At 38.2% G+C, this 15,773-nt stretch overlaps 1 protein-coding gene across 1 annotated transcript in view; it reads right to left on the bottom strand.

Annotated features, from left to right (window-relative positions):
• Window positions 1-15,773, bottom strand: part of LOC132405271 (organic cation/carnitine transporter 2-like) — a 52,945-nt gene that overhangs the window by 12,295 nt on the left and 24,877 nt on the right. Inside the window, exons 5-6 of the mRNA XM_059989950.1 lie at window positions 5,662-5,788; window positions 613-713 (exon numbers count right to left, since the gene is read on the bottom strand). Of these exons, the coding sequence (XP_059845933.1) occupies window positions 613-713; window positions 5,662-5,788 (228 nt within the window). The remainder of the gene's footprint in view (window positions 1-612; window positions 714-5,661; window positions 5,789-15,773) is intronic.

Below are 15,773 nucleotides of genomic sequence, written 5' to 3'. Positions count from 1 at the left end.
GTTGTGAGTAGTTTTGCTAGTGATGCAGGTGTGAGAAGAATTGAATACAGATAAGAATCTTACCTTAGCCAGTCTTAAGGGTTCATTAAGCTTTTTTTGGTATTGCAAACACAAGCTTTGTACCAAGTACTCCCAAGTACTTTCTTCCATTGAAATTTTGTTTGGAGAATTTAACCACATCTTAGTCACGCTCTCTTAAGAAATATGTAAATCTCTCTCTCTCTCTCTCCCCTGCCTTTCTCCCTCTCCCTCTCCCCTCTTCCTCTCCTTCTCTCCCCTTCCTCCTCTCTCTCTTTCCCTGGAATTTACTTACCATTCCAGTTGCATGAGTAAAAGGGACAGACTTGTCTTTAAGGGGCAATGGAAACAATTCATTTACTGTCCCACCAACGAGTAAATAGCTAAGTAAAGCACACTTGAACATTCTGAAGAGGTTCCAGCACCAATTATGCATGGTTCTTGCAGATAAAGCAGTACTTTTTAGGAAGAACAATCACACTTCAAAAGAATGAACTAAGCTTTTAATGCCACACTTTTCATCTATAAGATACTGTCAAAAGTCCCAATTTATTTGATCAAAATTTGAAAATGATTCTTGACTTGAATACTCACCATACTAGGAAGTTTATAATCGTGATGGCTCGGATATTACTTGTTTTCACCAAGTGAATAATTGTATGAGATATCACACTTTTAACCTTCATTTCTTCAAGCTGAAATAAAATGGGATTCAGTCTTAATGCTAATTGTTTTGAGATTTTAACAATCATGAAATGCTAGAAACTGTACTCATTTTTCCATACCCGAGTGACTTGTTCCCATTTCCCAAAACAATAATCATCATTTTTTGCATAAAACCATGGATTCCAAGATTTTGCAGGTGGTGTAACACTCTCATGGCTCATTTATATTCAAAATCTGTTCTGAGTTGTTCCAGATTCTGCCCTCAGCATAAGCCCTGAATTACAAGTGACTTGTACAGTGAGATTTAAACCATTATCACATTCTGTTACCTTACATGACACTGGATTCGCTTGTAGCTTAGAATTATTTAGTTGCACAACACGTAATTACAGCTAATAATATGATTACACTTTTAGCATCTACCCTGATTTGAACTGAACTTTATTTTGAAGCTTTAAAGTTGTGTAAATGGCCAATTCGTTTATTCATTGATCCGCACACTAAACTTGGATTCTAACAGTGGTTCTCAGTATAAGTGCTGTAAAATTTCTGCGTTATTGTCAGTGTGCCAGGACATAGTTCAGACTGCTGACACAATCCACAATGAAGATTGTTTTTGAAACCTCATCTCAGCTCTTCTAATCCCTATTCAGTTCCGAAAACTGCCATAACAGGTTAGACGGAGATTAAACATTTCAAGGTAACAGTTTTAATGTAATCATATTCTAACTTCCAAAGTAAATTTATTATCAAAGTACATATATGTCACCATATAAAACCCCTAGATTTATTTTCTTGCGGGCATACTTAATAAATCCAATTACCATATTAGAATCAATGAAAGTCTGCACCAGCTGGGCGTACGACCCATGTGCACATGACGATAAACTGCAAATACAAAATGAAAGAAGAAATGATAATAATAGATAAGCAATAAATATTGAAAACCTGAGATGAAGAATGCTTGACAGTGAGTCCATAGATTGTGGGGACATTTCAGTGATGGGGCAATTGAAATTGAATCAAGTTATCCCCTTTGGTTCAAGACGCTGATGGTTGAAGATTAATAACTGTTCCTGAACCTGGTGGTGTGAGTCCTGAGGCTCCTGTACCTTCTTCCTACTGGCAGTGGGGAGAAGAGAACATGACATGGGTGGTGTCTGTCCCTTTCTTCTGACAATATTTTGTGTAAATATGCTCAATGATGGCAAGGGCTTTACCTGTGATGGACTGGTGTGAAGATATAGAAATGGAAATTGTGAGTTAAGACTAATTGCAGGAAAACGGATCATTAGATGGGCAGAGTTTCAACATCAAAGATTCTCATCTCCCAGGCCATTCTCTTTTCTCGCTGCTGTCAACAAGCGCTTCAACCATCCGGGCTCTTGATCAGAAGGGAATAGCTACACTCATTCTATTTTTGGTGTTCCCACAACTGATGGTCTCACTTTAAGGAATCTTTTTCTTGTTACTTCATGTTCTTGTTATTTATTGCTATTTATTTATATCTGCATTTGCACAGTTTCCTATTCATTCATCCTGCTTTACAGTTACTGTTCCCTAGATTTGTTAAGTATGCCTTCAGGGAAAAGAATCTCAGAATTGTATGTGAAGGCAAGTATGTACTCTGATAATAAATTTTACTTTGAATTTTTTTTTACTTTTTTGAACAGAGGGGCTGCAAATCAGAGGACCCATTTTCTTGGAGAACGGGAACGGTTACTCTCTGCAAAGGAGGTAACCCTTGCAGAGATAAAACAAAGATCACGTACTAAAATGAGAGGCAGGCTACAGATGGAATTGTGAAATCCACATGTTACTATTGTAACATCAATACTATCAATTTCTGGAATATTTTTTCATCATTGGATTATCTTTGGGCTTTCACTCGAAATGCTTCCAATGTCTATGAAAGGATGTGCTGACATTGGAGGGAGTTCAAAGGAGGTTCACAAAAACAATTCTGGGATTGAAAGGCTTTGTCATATGAGGAGAATTTGATGGCTGAGCCTCCACTCACTGGAATTCAGAGGAATGAAGGGCGACCTCGTTGAATGACGAGTTGATATGGAGAGGATATTTCTTTTGGTGGGGGAGTCTAAGACTAGAGAGCACAACTACAGAATAGAGAGGTGTCCTTTTAGGACAGAGATGAGAAGGAATTTCATTAGCCGGAGAATGGGGATTCTGTGGGATTTGTTGCTACAGGCCCCTGTGAAGGCCACACCATTGGGTATATTTAAGGCACAGGATTATGGATTCTTGATTAATCAAGATATGAAGGGATATGGGAGAAGACAGGAGAATGGTGCTACAAGGAAAAATGATCAGACATGAAGAAGTGGTGAATCAGATTCAATGGGCCAAATGGTCTAATTCTGCTCCTATATCTTACAGTATATGGTCTTACGTACACTGTAATGGGCCAGAATAAACTGACTTATTTGAGACACTTATCATTGCTGTATGAGGATATTTTTTGTGTGCTGTTCTAATCTGAATCATTATGAGGAGGGTCACTAGGCCCCGTGAGAAAGCAAGATCGAAGGTGCTGATTTAACATAATAGTTTCTCCAATTGGCATTAATATGATGTCAATGTCATAATCATGATCCCACACCATATATCTTGTCCCCTAAAACCCTCACTAATTTTTATAGATGCACCGTAGAAAGCATTCTTCTAGGGTGCATCACAACCTGGTATGGAAGTTGTTCCGTCCAAGACTGAAGAAGCTGCAGAAGATCGTGAACATAGCCCAGCACATCACACAAACCAATCTTCCATCCTTGGACTCACTTTACACCACACGCTGTCAGAGCAGTGCTGCCTGGATTATCAAGGACACAACCCACCCAGCCAACACACTTTTTGTCCCTCTTCCCTCTGGGAGAAGGTTCAGGAGCATGAAGATTTGTGCGGCCAGATTCGGGAACAGCTTCTTTCCAGTTGAGATAAGACTGCTGAACAGATCCTGACCCGGATCTGGGCCGTACCTTCCAAATATCTGGACCTGACTTGTACTACCTTACTTTCCCTTTTCTGTTTTCTAATTATGATTTATAATTTAAATTTTTATTATATTTACTTCGATTTGTACTTCAGGGAGTGCAAAGCGCAGAATCAAATATCACTGTGATGATTGTACATTCTAGTATCAATTGGTTGGTGACACTAAAGTAATGTATATCCTTGAAATTTCTATTGCCTACCACTTCAATCTTCTGTTCCACTCCAACTCTGACCCATCTACTGCAATGATATAATGAAGCACAACATGAGCTTGAGGAACAGTACATCATCTTACATCTGGAGTATTGCAGCTATTTGCACTTAATATCAAATTCTACAAGTTTAGGTAAATTGATTTCTTTCTGTGTCCTTTCTGTAGTATTGACATAGGGTCGGAAGGTGTTGAATTATTGTGGATAGAACTAAGGAACTGCAAAGGAGTTGCATACAGACCCCCAAAAAGTAGTAACGAAGTGGCCTACAAATTACAATGGGAGACAGAAAATTCATGCTAAAAGGGCAATGTTACAATAGTCATGGGAAACTTCAATGTAGGGGTAGATTGGAAAAATCAGGTTGGTGCTAGATTCGGGGAGGGGGAATTTCTAGAGCACCTACAAAATGGCATTTTTGAGCAACTCACGGTTGAGTTCACTAGGGGATAAGCTATTCTGGATTGGGTGTTGTGCAATGAACCAAAATTGATTAGAGAGTTTAAAGTAAAAGAACCCTCAAAAGCAATTAATCATAATATGATCAAATTCACCCTGAAATATTGCAGTAGAGTAAAGGGAATTACAGAGGCATGAGAGAGTAGTTGGCCAGAATTGATTGGAAAAGAACACTGGCAGGGTGACATCAGAGCAGCCATGGCTGGAATTTATGGAAGCAAATCAGAAGACACAAGATATATGCACCACAAAGAGGAAGACATCTTCTGAAGGAAAGATGACACAGCTGTGTCTAACAGGGTAAGTCAAAGCCAGCATAAAAGCCAAGAGAGGGCATATAATAGAGCAAAGATTAATGGGAAGTTAGAGAATTGAGAAGTTGTTAAAATTCAACAGAAGTCAACTAAAAAAGTAATTTAGGTAACGATGGAATACAAAAATAAGGTAGCCAATAGTATTAAAGAGGAGACCAAAAGTTTCTTCAGATACATGAAGTGTGAAAGAGAGGATATTGGACCACTGGAAAATGATGTTAGAGAGGCAATGAAAAAGAATGAAATGGCGGACAAACAGAATAAGTATTTTGTGTCAGTCTTCACTATAGGAGACATTAGCACTATGGTGGAAGCTCCAGGTGTTAGAGGCCATGAAGTGTGTGAAGTTACCATAGCTAGAGAGAAAGTTCTTGGGAAATGGAAAGGTCTGAAGGTAAGTAAGTCACCCCTACCAGATGGTGCACACCCCAGGGTTCTAAAAGAGGTGGCTGGAAAGATTGTGGAGGCATTAGTAATGATCTTTCAAGAATATTTCACCAGTTTCTGGCATGGTTCCAGAAGTCTGGAAAACTACAAAGGTTATTCCACTCTTCAAGAAGGGAGACAGGCAGAAGGAAACAAACTATAGGCCAATTAATCTGACCTCAGTGGTTGGGAAGATATTGGAGTTCATTAATAGGGATGAGGTCTCAAGGTATTTGGAGGCACATGATAAAATAGGCCATGCTCAGCATGGTTTCTCAAGGGAAAATGTTGCCTAACAATTCTGTTGGAATTATTTGAAGAAATAACAAATAGAGTAGACAAGGAAGAATTGGTCGATGTTGTGTTCTTGGATTTTCAGAAGGCCTTCGACTAGGTGCCACATATGATGCTGCATAATAAGGTACTACAGGAAAGATTCTAGTATGGAAGGGCAGGTAGTTTTGAGGAAGTAAGAGAGACTACAGAAGGACTTAGAAGGTACTCTGGTGAGTGCATTTTAATGGACTAAATGACCAAGTAGAAAACACAAGTACCTCAAGGTCACTGAAGAGTATGGCTGGTGGAGTTATGCCATTTTTCTTAGCAATGTGTTGGATTATTGCTTCAGCCTCCTGTATCCGTCCTTTGAATAATAGCCAGCGTGGAGATTCAGGCACAAACCTAAAGCAAGATTTTATTTTTTGAAGGAAGTACTTGATAAATCATCATTAAAATAGACCATACTTAATATATATGGATATGAAACATAGAACAGAACAGCACAGTACAGCGCAGGAGCAAGCCCTTCAGCCCACAATGTTGTGCTTACCTAATTATACATCTAACTGAACCAATCCCTTACAAAATATCACACTGCCTGCAAAATGTGGACCCCATGCCCTGCATTTGCAGCTTGTTTATGTGCCTATCAAAAAAACCTTTTCAATGCTTCTTTTGTACTTGCTTCTCTACCAGTGCATTCCTGGCACCCACTAATCTCTGTAAATTTGAATTTGCACTACTCACTTAAAATGCATTCCCTCTAGTACTAGACTTCTGAACCTAGAGAAAACCAGCTGCCTACCTTGTCTATGTATCTCATAATCTTATACACTTTTTTCAGTTCTCTCAGCTTCTGTTGCACCAGGGAGAACAAAAACTAATCTCCCCATAGATCGTATGGCTTCTTATCTAAGCAACAGCCTGTTGCTTTGTCTGTTGCAGCATTAGCTATTATGATTCTGCACTCTCATCGTATGAATGCTGTATTTGAGATGAAGCCAAACTAGAGTTTTATAAAGCTGCAGCTTCTTGACTTATGAACTCAATGCCCCAACTAACAATGGGAAGCATCTTCTTTATCATCCTGTCACCCAGTGCAGCCATTCTCACAGAGCTATGGATGAGGACTTCAAGATTCCTCTGCGCATCAACACTGTTCTTGTTCTATCATTGATTGGGTACTGTCTTTATATTGGGTCTCACAAAGTGCAACACCTCACAATTAGTTGTAATAAACTTCATCTCTCATTTCATTACCCATAACTGCAAATGATTCTATATCCTGTGGTATCCTTTGTTAATTTTCTATACCATCCACAATGCCGCTAACCTTTGTATCTTCTGAGAACTTGCTTGCTCACCACCCAGCAGCATTTTCATCCAAGTCATTTATATACAGTGGATTGCAGTTAATTGTGTCATCAGTTAATTGGGAGAGCTGCTTACATAGGTGAATGCTCAAAAAGCAACAACCGAAAAAATAACAGATTCCCTTCATTTATTTGGGACAATATGCTATTTAATTGGAGGTAGGTGATTGTTATTGGACAGTTTCCATCTAGTGTTAGTAGTTATTCATCACTTGTGTTGCTGTTAGACACTGTACTATACTTGGAGCAAAGTTTTTAAATAACCTCAGTTGCATGTGCTTGTGTTCAAAAGGCAGTAACTTTATTCACTGATAATTGGTGAGAAATAGACAGTATGGCAATTCAGAAATATTTTGCTCACTGCAGTTTCAAGCATCCAGGCTTGGAATTGCCAGAAGCCGTGAGGACTAAAAATGAAACATTTTTACTACCTAAACAAGTTAGGGATTCTGAAGAATCTGAAGGTATGAACAATCATCTTGAATGACATATTGAAAATGAAGATTTGGAGGATGCAATTGTCTATAGCTTTGTATGAAGGCAGTCCATTATCTACACAAGATACACAACCTACTATTGAGCTCTAGGTTTTCTAAGAATCCTACAATGATTTTGTTCACTTATAGTAAGTCAATAGAATGCAGCAGCATACATTAAATTCCTCCATCAAAAACACTGGACAACAAAGTTTTGCTTCCTGAATACTTATGGGTGTATCTTATCAATGTTGGGCTGCTGATAATGAAAATCACAATAAAATTTTCCTATCACGCACCAATTTGTTTGTAATCACCTATATTTGTTAATTCAATTCATAATTCAACTCAGAATAAACAACATCAAGATTAAGGAAGGCATTTTTATTGGTCCACAAATCAAACAGTTTATCGATGACAGGCAATTCGAATAACTTCTGGTGAGACCAGAAGAATCACATGGAAGCCATTCAAGAATGTTGTTGAAAAATTTCTTGGCAACTCATTTCCAAGTCTTTGAATATCTCTTGGGGTACCATTAAGCCAATCATCAAGAATTGGAAAGAATATGGCACAGCTGTAAATCTACCTGGAGCAGGCCATCCTCAAAAACAGACTGACCTTGCAAGAAGGGGACAGATTCCTATGATATCTCTGGAAGAGTTACAAGCTCCAGTGTCTGAGATGGGAAAGACTGCACGTATAACAGCTGTTTCCCAGGTGCTTCACCAGTCACAACTTTACAGGGGAGCGGCAAAGATAAAGCCACAGTTGAAAAAAAACTCCCATGAAGTCTCAGCTAGAATTTGCCAAAAGACACGTGGGAGTCTCTGAAGTCAGCTGCAAGAAGGTTCTACGGTCTGATGAAATCAAAATTGAGCTTTATGATCATCAGACTAAATGCTATTTTCGTTATAAGGCAAAATAAGCACATCATCAAAAACACACCATCCCTACCGTGAAGCATGATGGTGGTGGCTGAATCATGCTGTGGGGATGCTTCACTACAGCAGGCTCTGGAAAGTTTGTGAAGGTGGAGGGTAAAGTGAATGCAACGAAGTACATGGAAATCCTGGAGCAAGGGCACGACGACTTGGGAGAAGAGTTGTTTTCCAGCAGGACAATGATCCCAAGCATAAAGCCAAAGCTACACAGGAATGGCTTAAAAACAACAAAGATAATGTCCTGGAGTGGCCAAGTCAGAGTCCAGACCTCAGTCCAATTGAGAATTGTGGCTGAACTTGAAAAGGGCTGATCACTCATGATCTTCAGGCAATCTGACAGAGTTTAAGCAGTTTTGAAAAGAAGAATATGAAAAAATTGCAAAGCTGATTGAGACCTATCCACACAGACTGAGGGCAAAGATACTGTGATTCAATGTTGTAAAACAATAAAACATGAAAACTTCCAAGGGCAGTGAATTCTTTTTATAGGCACTGTCAGTAAATAAATACCAGACATGCTGGCTTATCTCTTTTCCCATTGGGCAGAAGATACAAAAGCCTGAAAGTATACATCACCAGGTTCAAGGATAGCTTGTATCTCACTAATGGAATCTTTAATAGACCTCCTGTACAATGAAATGGACTCTTGATCTCATAATTTACCACATTATGATCTTGCAATTCATCAGTTATCTGCACTGTATTTTTTCAGAAGCTCTGACACTTTATTCTGCATTATTTGGCTTTACCTTATTCTATCTCAGTGTGCTGTGTAATGATTTGATCGGTATCACCAGTATGCATGGCAAGCTTTTCACTATATCTTGGTACATGTTACAATAATAAAACAGCAGCAAATAAATTTGGGTTCAAGGACCATACAGAAATATGATGGCAGAGGGGAAGAAGATGTTCCTAAAACATTGAATGTGGGTCTTCAAACTCCTGGACCGCCTCCCCAATGATAGTACTGAGAAGAGGGTATATTCCGGATGGTGAGGGTCATTATATACAAAGGATTATATACTGTGTAACACAAACAGAAACAGACAAACGGGTATGAAAGTCCTCATCATGCAATACTACATTTGAGAAAAACATAATCAGATGGTAATAAAAGAACATATGCAAGGTACTACTTAAATTATGTCAGTTACTCTGGTAATTAACTGAAGAATCTAATCTGAAATCTATAATCGAGAATCTTATAGAACAACAGCAAGAAGGATTGCAGGAGTGGATTTGGAGAAGTCAGTGGCCATGATTGTGTTCCACCAATCCTGCACTTCAAGGTTGCTCATTGTGTAATCCCGCAGGTACCCTAAGCTTTTATAACAACCTGTCTGGTCACAAAAGTTCAGTGCTGGTATTATTGTCAGCAGAAACTAAAGTGCATCTGGGGACTGTTCTGATTTCCTTCTGATAGCATGTGGTGTCAGAAGGGAATGTTCCACAATTTACAAGTATTTTTGATGATATGAAATAAATCAAAAAAATTAAAATTAAAAGGGTGTTCTATTTTTTAATAAAAATAATTGAGCTGCTGTTAACCAAGAACTTAAGTAAAGTGTGAAATAAATTGATGTTTGCAAACCCATTCACATCAACAAGGCTATGATAGATACAAAAGCAGACATAAAGCTGAAGAACCAGACATGAAGTTCAACGAAAAAAGGAAAGATCAGGGTTCAGAGGTACACCTGTCCCCATTGTGTCCCCAATTTCCATATTGCAAATGGCAGGTGCTTCTCTGTGGCAATGTGTGACAGCCCAATAGTACTAGATTCTGACCATTTAAAATAGGTAGAGGTCTTAGAAACATGAGCCCATTGCCATGATCACAACAGACTGAGATTTAAAACAGAAATTTAGTCTTTGAAGTTCCAAAGCAAAATAGAAGTATAAAATGGGCATTTGCTCAAGTGCTCAGATCCTGCAGATAGAATACTGACAAATATGAGGAAGGAAAATAAGAACTCTGATTGAGAAGAGAATCAAGGACATATGTACATTTATAAAGAAAACATGAAGTACCAATGTCTTTTCTAAATGGGATTTTAGAGGCATGACTGCTGATAGTAGGAATACCATTATCTATTGTGGTGTAATACTTATGGCTGATCTGCTCTCACATGACAGGAAGAAGTTACTAGACTGGAAACACTGGATATTTTCTGTAGTCTAGATAACTGAAAGCATATTTCCTGTCTGCTTATTGCATGAGATGAAATGTGTTAACTAAGCGGAAAACAGATTTGAAATTGTAAACAGTAACCTACTGTGGTTAATGCTTATCATTACATTTTGTGGAACCGTATGTCATAGTAATGTCTGGAAATCTCTGACTTCTTCTGTTGGGAGTTAATTATAAAGTACATAATTGTGAAGTGCACAAAAAGTAATCCTGTTGGGATCATGCAAACCAGATCTATCATGGGGAGCAGATTTCACAAGGACTGGACCTATATTCTTCTTAAACCTGTAATTTAGTTGTATAATAGGTATCTTTCTAGCTTAGTTTTTATTTATTCATTTTTCATGATTTAGAAATAGAAGCAAGGTTTTATTGCCCTTCTCTTGAGAAGTTGGTGGTAAACTATCACAATGAAAGTTAACGGTGCATTTCAGAACTTGTATCAGAATCAGAATCAAAATCAGTTTCATTATCACTGACATATGTCATGAAATTTGTTGATTGGGCAGCGGTACACTGAAATACATAAACATTATTATAAATTGTAATAACAATATACATCGTGCAAAAAGAGAGCAAAATAGGAAAGTGAAACAAGAGAAAATCTGCAGATACTGGAAATCCAAGCAACGCACACAAAGTGCCGGAGAAACTCAGCAGGCCAGGCAGCAGCTATGGAAAAGAGTACAGTCAACGTTTCAGGCTGAGATCCTGCTGAGTTCCTCCAGCATTTTGTGTGTGTTGCTTGGATCTCCAGCATCTGCTGATTTTCTCACTTTGATGATGGAGCTAGAGATGTTGGTCTTTCTGTCTAGAAGTCAAGACCCACTTATGAAAAGAGTTGTGACATGACAAGAAGAGTTAAACAGCAAACAACAGACATCAGCAAATACGGGGAAATCTGCAGATGCTGGAAATTCAAACAACACATACAAAGTGCTGGTGGGAGGCAGCAGGCCAGGCAGCATCTAGAGGAAGAAGCACTGTTGACGTTTCAGGCTGAGACATCAACTGTACTTCTTCCTATAGATGCTGCCTGGCCTGCTGCTTTCCACCAACATTTTGTGTGTGTTGTCTGACAGCAACAAATAATGGAATCCTTATTTTCCTTTAGATATAAACATGCTAGTTGGACCTTGAACCTTATTGTCTTCAGTTTTATTTGTTCCATAAAACAATGTGGAGCATATTAAAGTTCATGATCAAAATTGTATTCACATTCTTATGGCTTCCTGCACAGCCAGTCACCTGAGTAACCACATTCTCAAGTTCACCGATAACATGACAGTAGTGGGGCTCATCGGCAACAACAATCAGATGGCCTGCAGAGAGGAGGTGGAAGAGCTCAAGCCCTGGTACCTGGCAAACAACCTCTTCCTCAATGTCAACAAGACAAAGCAGATGTTTATCGACCTCTGGAGAACTTGCACCACTCAAACCCCTTTGCATTGGTGGCCAAGCAGTGGAGTCTGTGAGCAGTTTCAATCTCCTGAGAGTGCACATCACACACAACCTTTCATGGTCACAAAATACATGGGAGTCCTTGTGCACGACACCCTAAATGTTAACCTCCAGAATACATTGGTTGTGAAGAAGGCAAATGCAACGTTGGCATTCCTTTCTAGAGGTATAGAATATAAGAGCAGGGATGTGATATTGAGGCTCTATGAGGCACTCATGAGACCACACTTGGAGTGTTGTGTACAGTTTTGGGCTCCTTATTTTAGAAAGTGTATACTGTCATTGGAGAGGGTTCAGAGAAGATTCACAAGAATGATTCCAGAAATGAAAGGGTTACTGTATGAGCAACATCTGGCAGCTCTTAGGCTGTATTCCCTGGAGTTCAGGAGAATGAGGGGGGAATCTCAAAGAAACACTCCAAATGTTAAAAGGCCTTTAGATATGGCAAAGTTATTTCCCATGTAGGGGAGTCTAGTACGAGGGCATGACCACAGGATAGAAGGACGTCCATTTAGAACTGAGCTATGGAGAAATTACTTTAGTCAGAGGGTGGTAAATCTGTGGAATTTGTTGCCACAAGCAGCTGTGGAGGCCAAGTATTTGGGCACATTTAAGGCAGAGATAGATAGGTTCCTGATTAGCCAGGGCATCAAAGGATATGGGGTGAAGACAAGGAAGTGGATCAGCCCATGATTGAATGGCTGAGCAGACTTGATGGGCTGAATGGCCGACTTCTGCTCCTATATCTTAAGGTCTTATGGAATTCAGCAGACCAGACAGCATATTTGGAAAAGAGTACATTTGATGTTTCAGGCCAAACTCTTTGGCAGGACTAGCAAAGCAGTGTTCATGGTGCATTTTAGAATTTTTTGATGATGGAGGTAAAGAAGCTGTTCCTGAAACATTCACTGTGCACCATCAGGCTCTTTTACCTCTTCACTGAGTAGGATGCATTATCATATTGCTGTTGGGAAAGATGTTCCAGGATATATTCATGAAGGAAAGATCATATAATGTACAGTGAATTGCAGTTAATTGGGACACATCAGGACCAGTATATTTTGGCCCAATGAAGCAGCTACTTCAATGAGCCAAAGTTGCATGGAAATAACTTAAAAAGTATAAAAAAGATGAACACTTAACTGAGTAACAGATTATGTATTTTAGAACACAAATTAGAACACTATCAGTACTAATAGAATACTATAAAACCATGTATTAGTTCCCAATAGTTATTGATTGAGGAATTCATTCAGTATACACTGATGTGAATGGGTTATTCAGGGAAGGGTACCACATCTGGTGAAAGGGCTTATCATGTCCATTCTGAGGCAGCTCACTGACCTTTGGTCTCTCAGCTGTGACTTCAAGTCGCTGTTTGCATGCGACATCGACCACAACCCAGTACATTGATTTGAAAGGTAGGTTAAACCAAATGAGGGTTTCCATTGGGCCACATACCCTGGCGAAATAAGGAAATGCCTGGCTTAGCATGTGAAGTCAGCTCTGCTGGACTGGGCAGAGGAGTTTGATCAACAGTGGGATCCAATGGGCAAAAAGGCAAGAGCGAAAGACATGGCAAGGCACAGAAGAAATTATGATTATCCACTGCAACCAAGGAAGACCTTAGTTTGTAACAACTATTTGTACCATTGGACCAGGAATTCCAAAGTCAACAGTGTGGAACAGTTCCAGCGCAACAGCTTTTCCGTTTTAAAACCACTCCTCCGCAGGTTTCACTTGCCATCATTGGATACAATGAACAACTAACATGCTGCTGTGTTCTTTTGATTGACTTTAATGAACAGAATTAGATCAGACATCTAGTGCAGATAATGGACTGCCTCTGTACGATGCTTTTGACGATCGCATCCTTGAAATTTTCATTTTCATTGTAACATTCAAGACAATTGTCAATACCTTCAAATTCTTCATAGTTTTAACTTGTTGAAGTAGTTGCTTCAAATTCATTCCCAGCCATTTCTAGCATCCCTAAGCCTGAGTGCTTGAAACCACAGAGAGCAAAACAATTCTGAATTGTTTTACTGCTTTTCTCACCAACTATCAGTGACAAAATCACTGCTTTTTGAACACAGATACACACAACAGATGCTGTTTAAAAAATGGTTGCTCTAAAAATATAGTCCAGCTAGCCTCACAATATTAAGCTGAACAACATTCCTGAAAGCATTATTTGAGTTCATTTGAAGATCTGAGAAGACATACAAGGAAATTTAAAGAAGCAGATTATGCTCGAGGTTTCAATTTCTTAATTATAGCCTTCTGAGAGACCCATTATGGTAAAAGTGTTAGATGCAATGGAGCTCACACTGAAAGCAAAGCTGTCACAAAATAAAGCTATTTATGTTATTAACATGTACATTTTCTCAATTTTATTTATTAGATTATAGCAAATCCACAAAGAAACAGTTTGTCTTCCTACCTGTCCTACATTAATAGCTCAGGAACCAATTATAATTATTCTATTGTGTTGAATATAGATATGACTGTAAAATAATAATTTAGAAAGTAATTATATTAAGTTCACTGCAATTTATATTCACATATAATTGTATTACTACTTGTCCAGTTTGCAGTTGTCACTTTATTGATCTTTTAAATGTCTTGCACATTTTTGTTAATCTTGAGTTTGCAATCTGTTGAATTTTTCATGTCCTAGTTCTTGGGTGAGCTAAAAAGGTATTTCCTTGTTTTATAAGCAATTTTAGCTATAATGGATTTAGCCCCACCAACTGATACACCATATGCAATTGATACAACAGGTACTTTCACATTACATAAGTCAGTTGGTCATAAAGCTATGGAGCCTTAAAGAAGAGAATGTGACCAACTTTACAGCAACCTGCCATCAAAAGGTCTATAACTGTTATTAACATTTACAATATTATGTTTCTCTTTAAAATTTCATAATGTTTGCTCTCTAAGTCTGTCCTGAACTCTTCTTCTCCAAACAGCTGATAATTCTGAAACCTCAAGAATCTCTAATGTTCTGTTTATTTGGTATTGTTACTTTTAATGTCCTTTCCTTTTTGAATCACGACATATTTTATTTGATATTATTATTTTACTTATTTCTTAACCCATATATCTGATCATAAAACTAAAAGACATGGGAGCAGAATTAGGCAATTCGGCCTATTGAGCCTATTCCTCCATGGCTGATTTATTATTTCCCTCAACCCCATTTTCCTCCCTTCTCACTTAACCTTTGATGCTCTTCCCAATCAGAAAACTATCAAATCTCACTTATGTATACCTAGCGACATGTCCTCCACAGCCTTCCATGCCAATGAGTTGCACAGATTCACCACCCTCTGACTAAAGAAATTCCTCTTTATTTCTGTTCTTACAGACGGAATTCTATTATGAGGCTTTCTGGGAATTCAAGCTTATTCTATTTGTTGTACCTTTAAACAAACAGCTCCTCAGGTCAAAACTATGGAGCAGTTGCTGTCTTTATTTTATCTCTCCTTTCTGCTGGAATGGTCATTCTCAATAGATACTTGATTTCTCTAACATTTTTATATACTGTACATAATAAATTCTTTTTATTACTTTTTCTGGCTTGAATACTTCACTTTCAAATCTTCCAATTAAATAAAATGGGTTGTTTTGAGCTTAAATATTTACAATTTTCATATCATTCAAAGGTTTTTGCTGCTATATGTTAAATAAAGTGTAATTATGGCTCAGTTGCAGCTAATTTGGAAGTTAAATTCAAAACATTGTGAACCACCCTGTTATGTGTTTAATATTGAGTAATATTAGAGCAATCTTATATTTAAAGGTTGATTATGCATTTTTTTTCTTTTAGATAATTCATTATGGGCTATACGTATAAATGTGTGAATTGCATATGTCATCACGCTATCACATGATGTGTGCATGTCTCACTTAAAGTAAACCTGAATTTAGACT

The sequence above is a fragment of the Hypanus sabinus genome, chromosome 15 (assembly GCF_030144855.1).
Source record: "Hypanus sabinus isolate sHypSab1 chromosome 15, sHypSab1.hap1, whole genome shotgun sequence".
Taxonomy (NCBI): Eukaryota; Metazoa; Chordata; class Chondrichthyes; order Myliobatiformes; family Dasyatidae; genus Hypanus; species Hypanus sabinus.
Note: the sequence above shows the minus strand (reverse complement) of the source record. Positions and strands in the feature narration are given on the sequence as shown.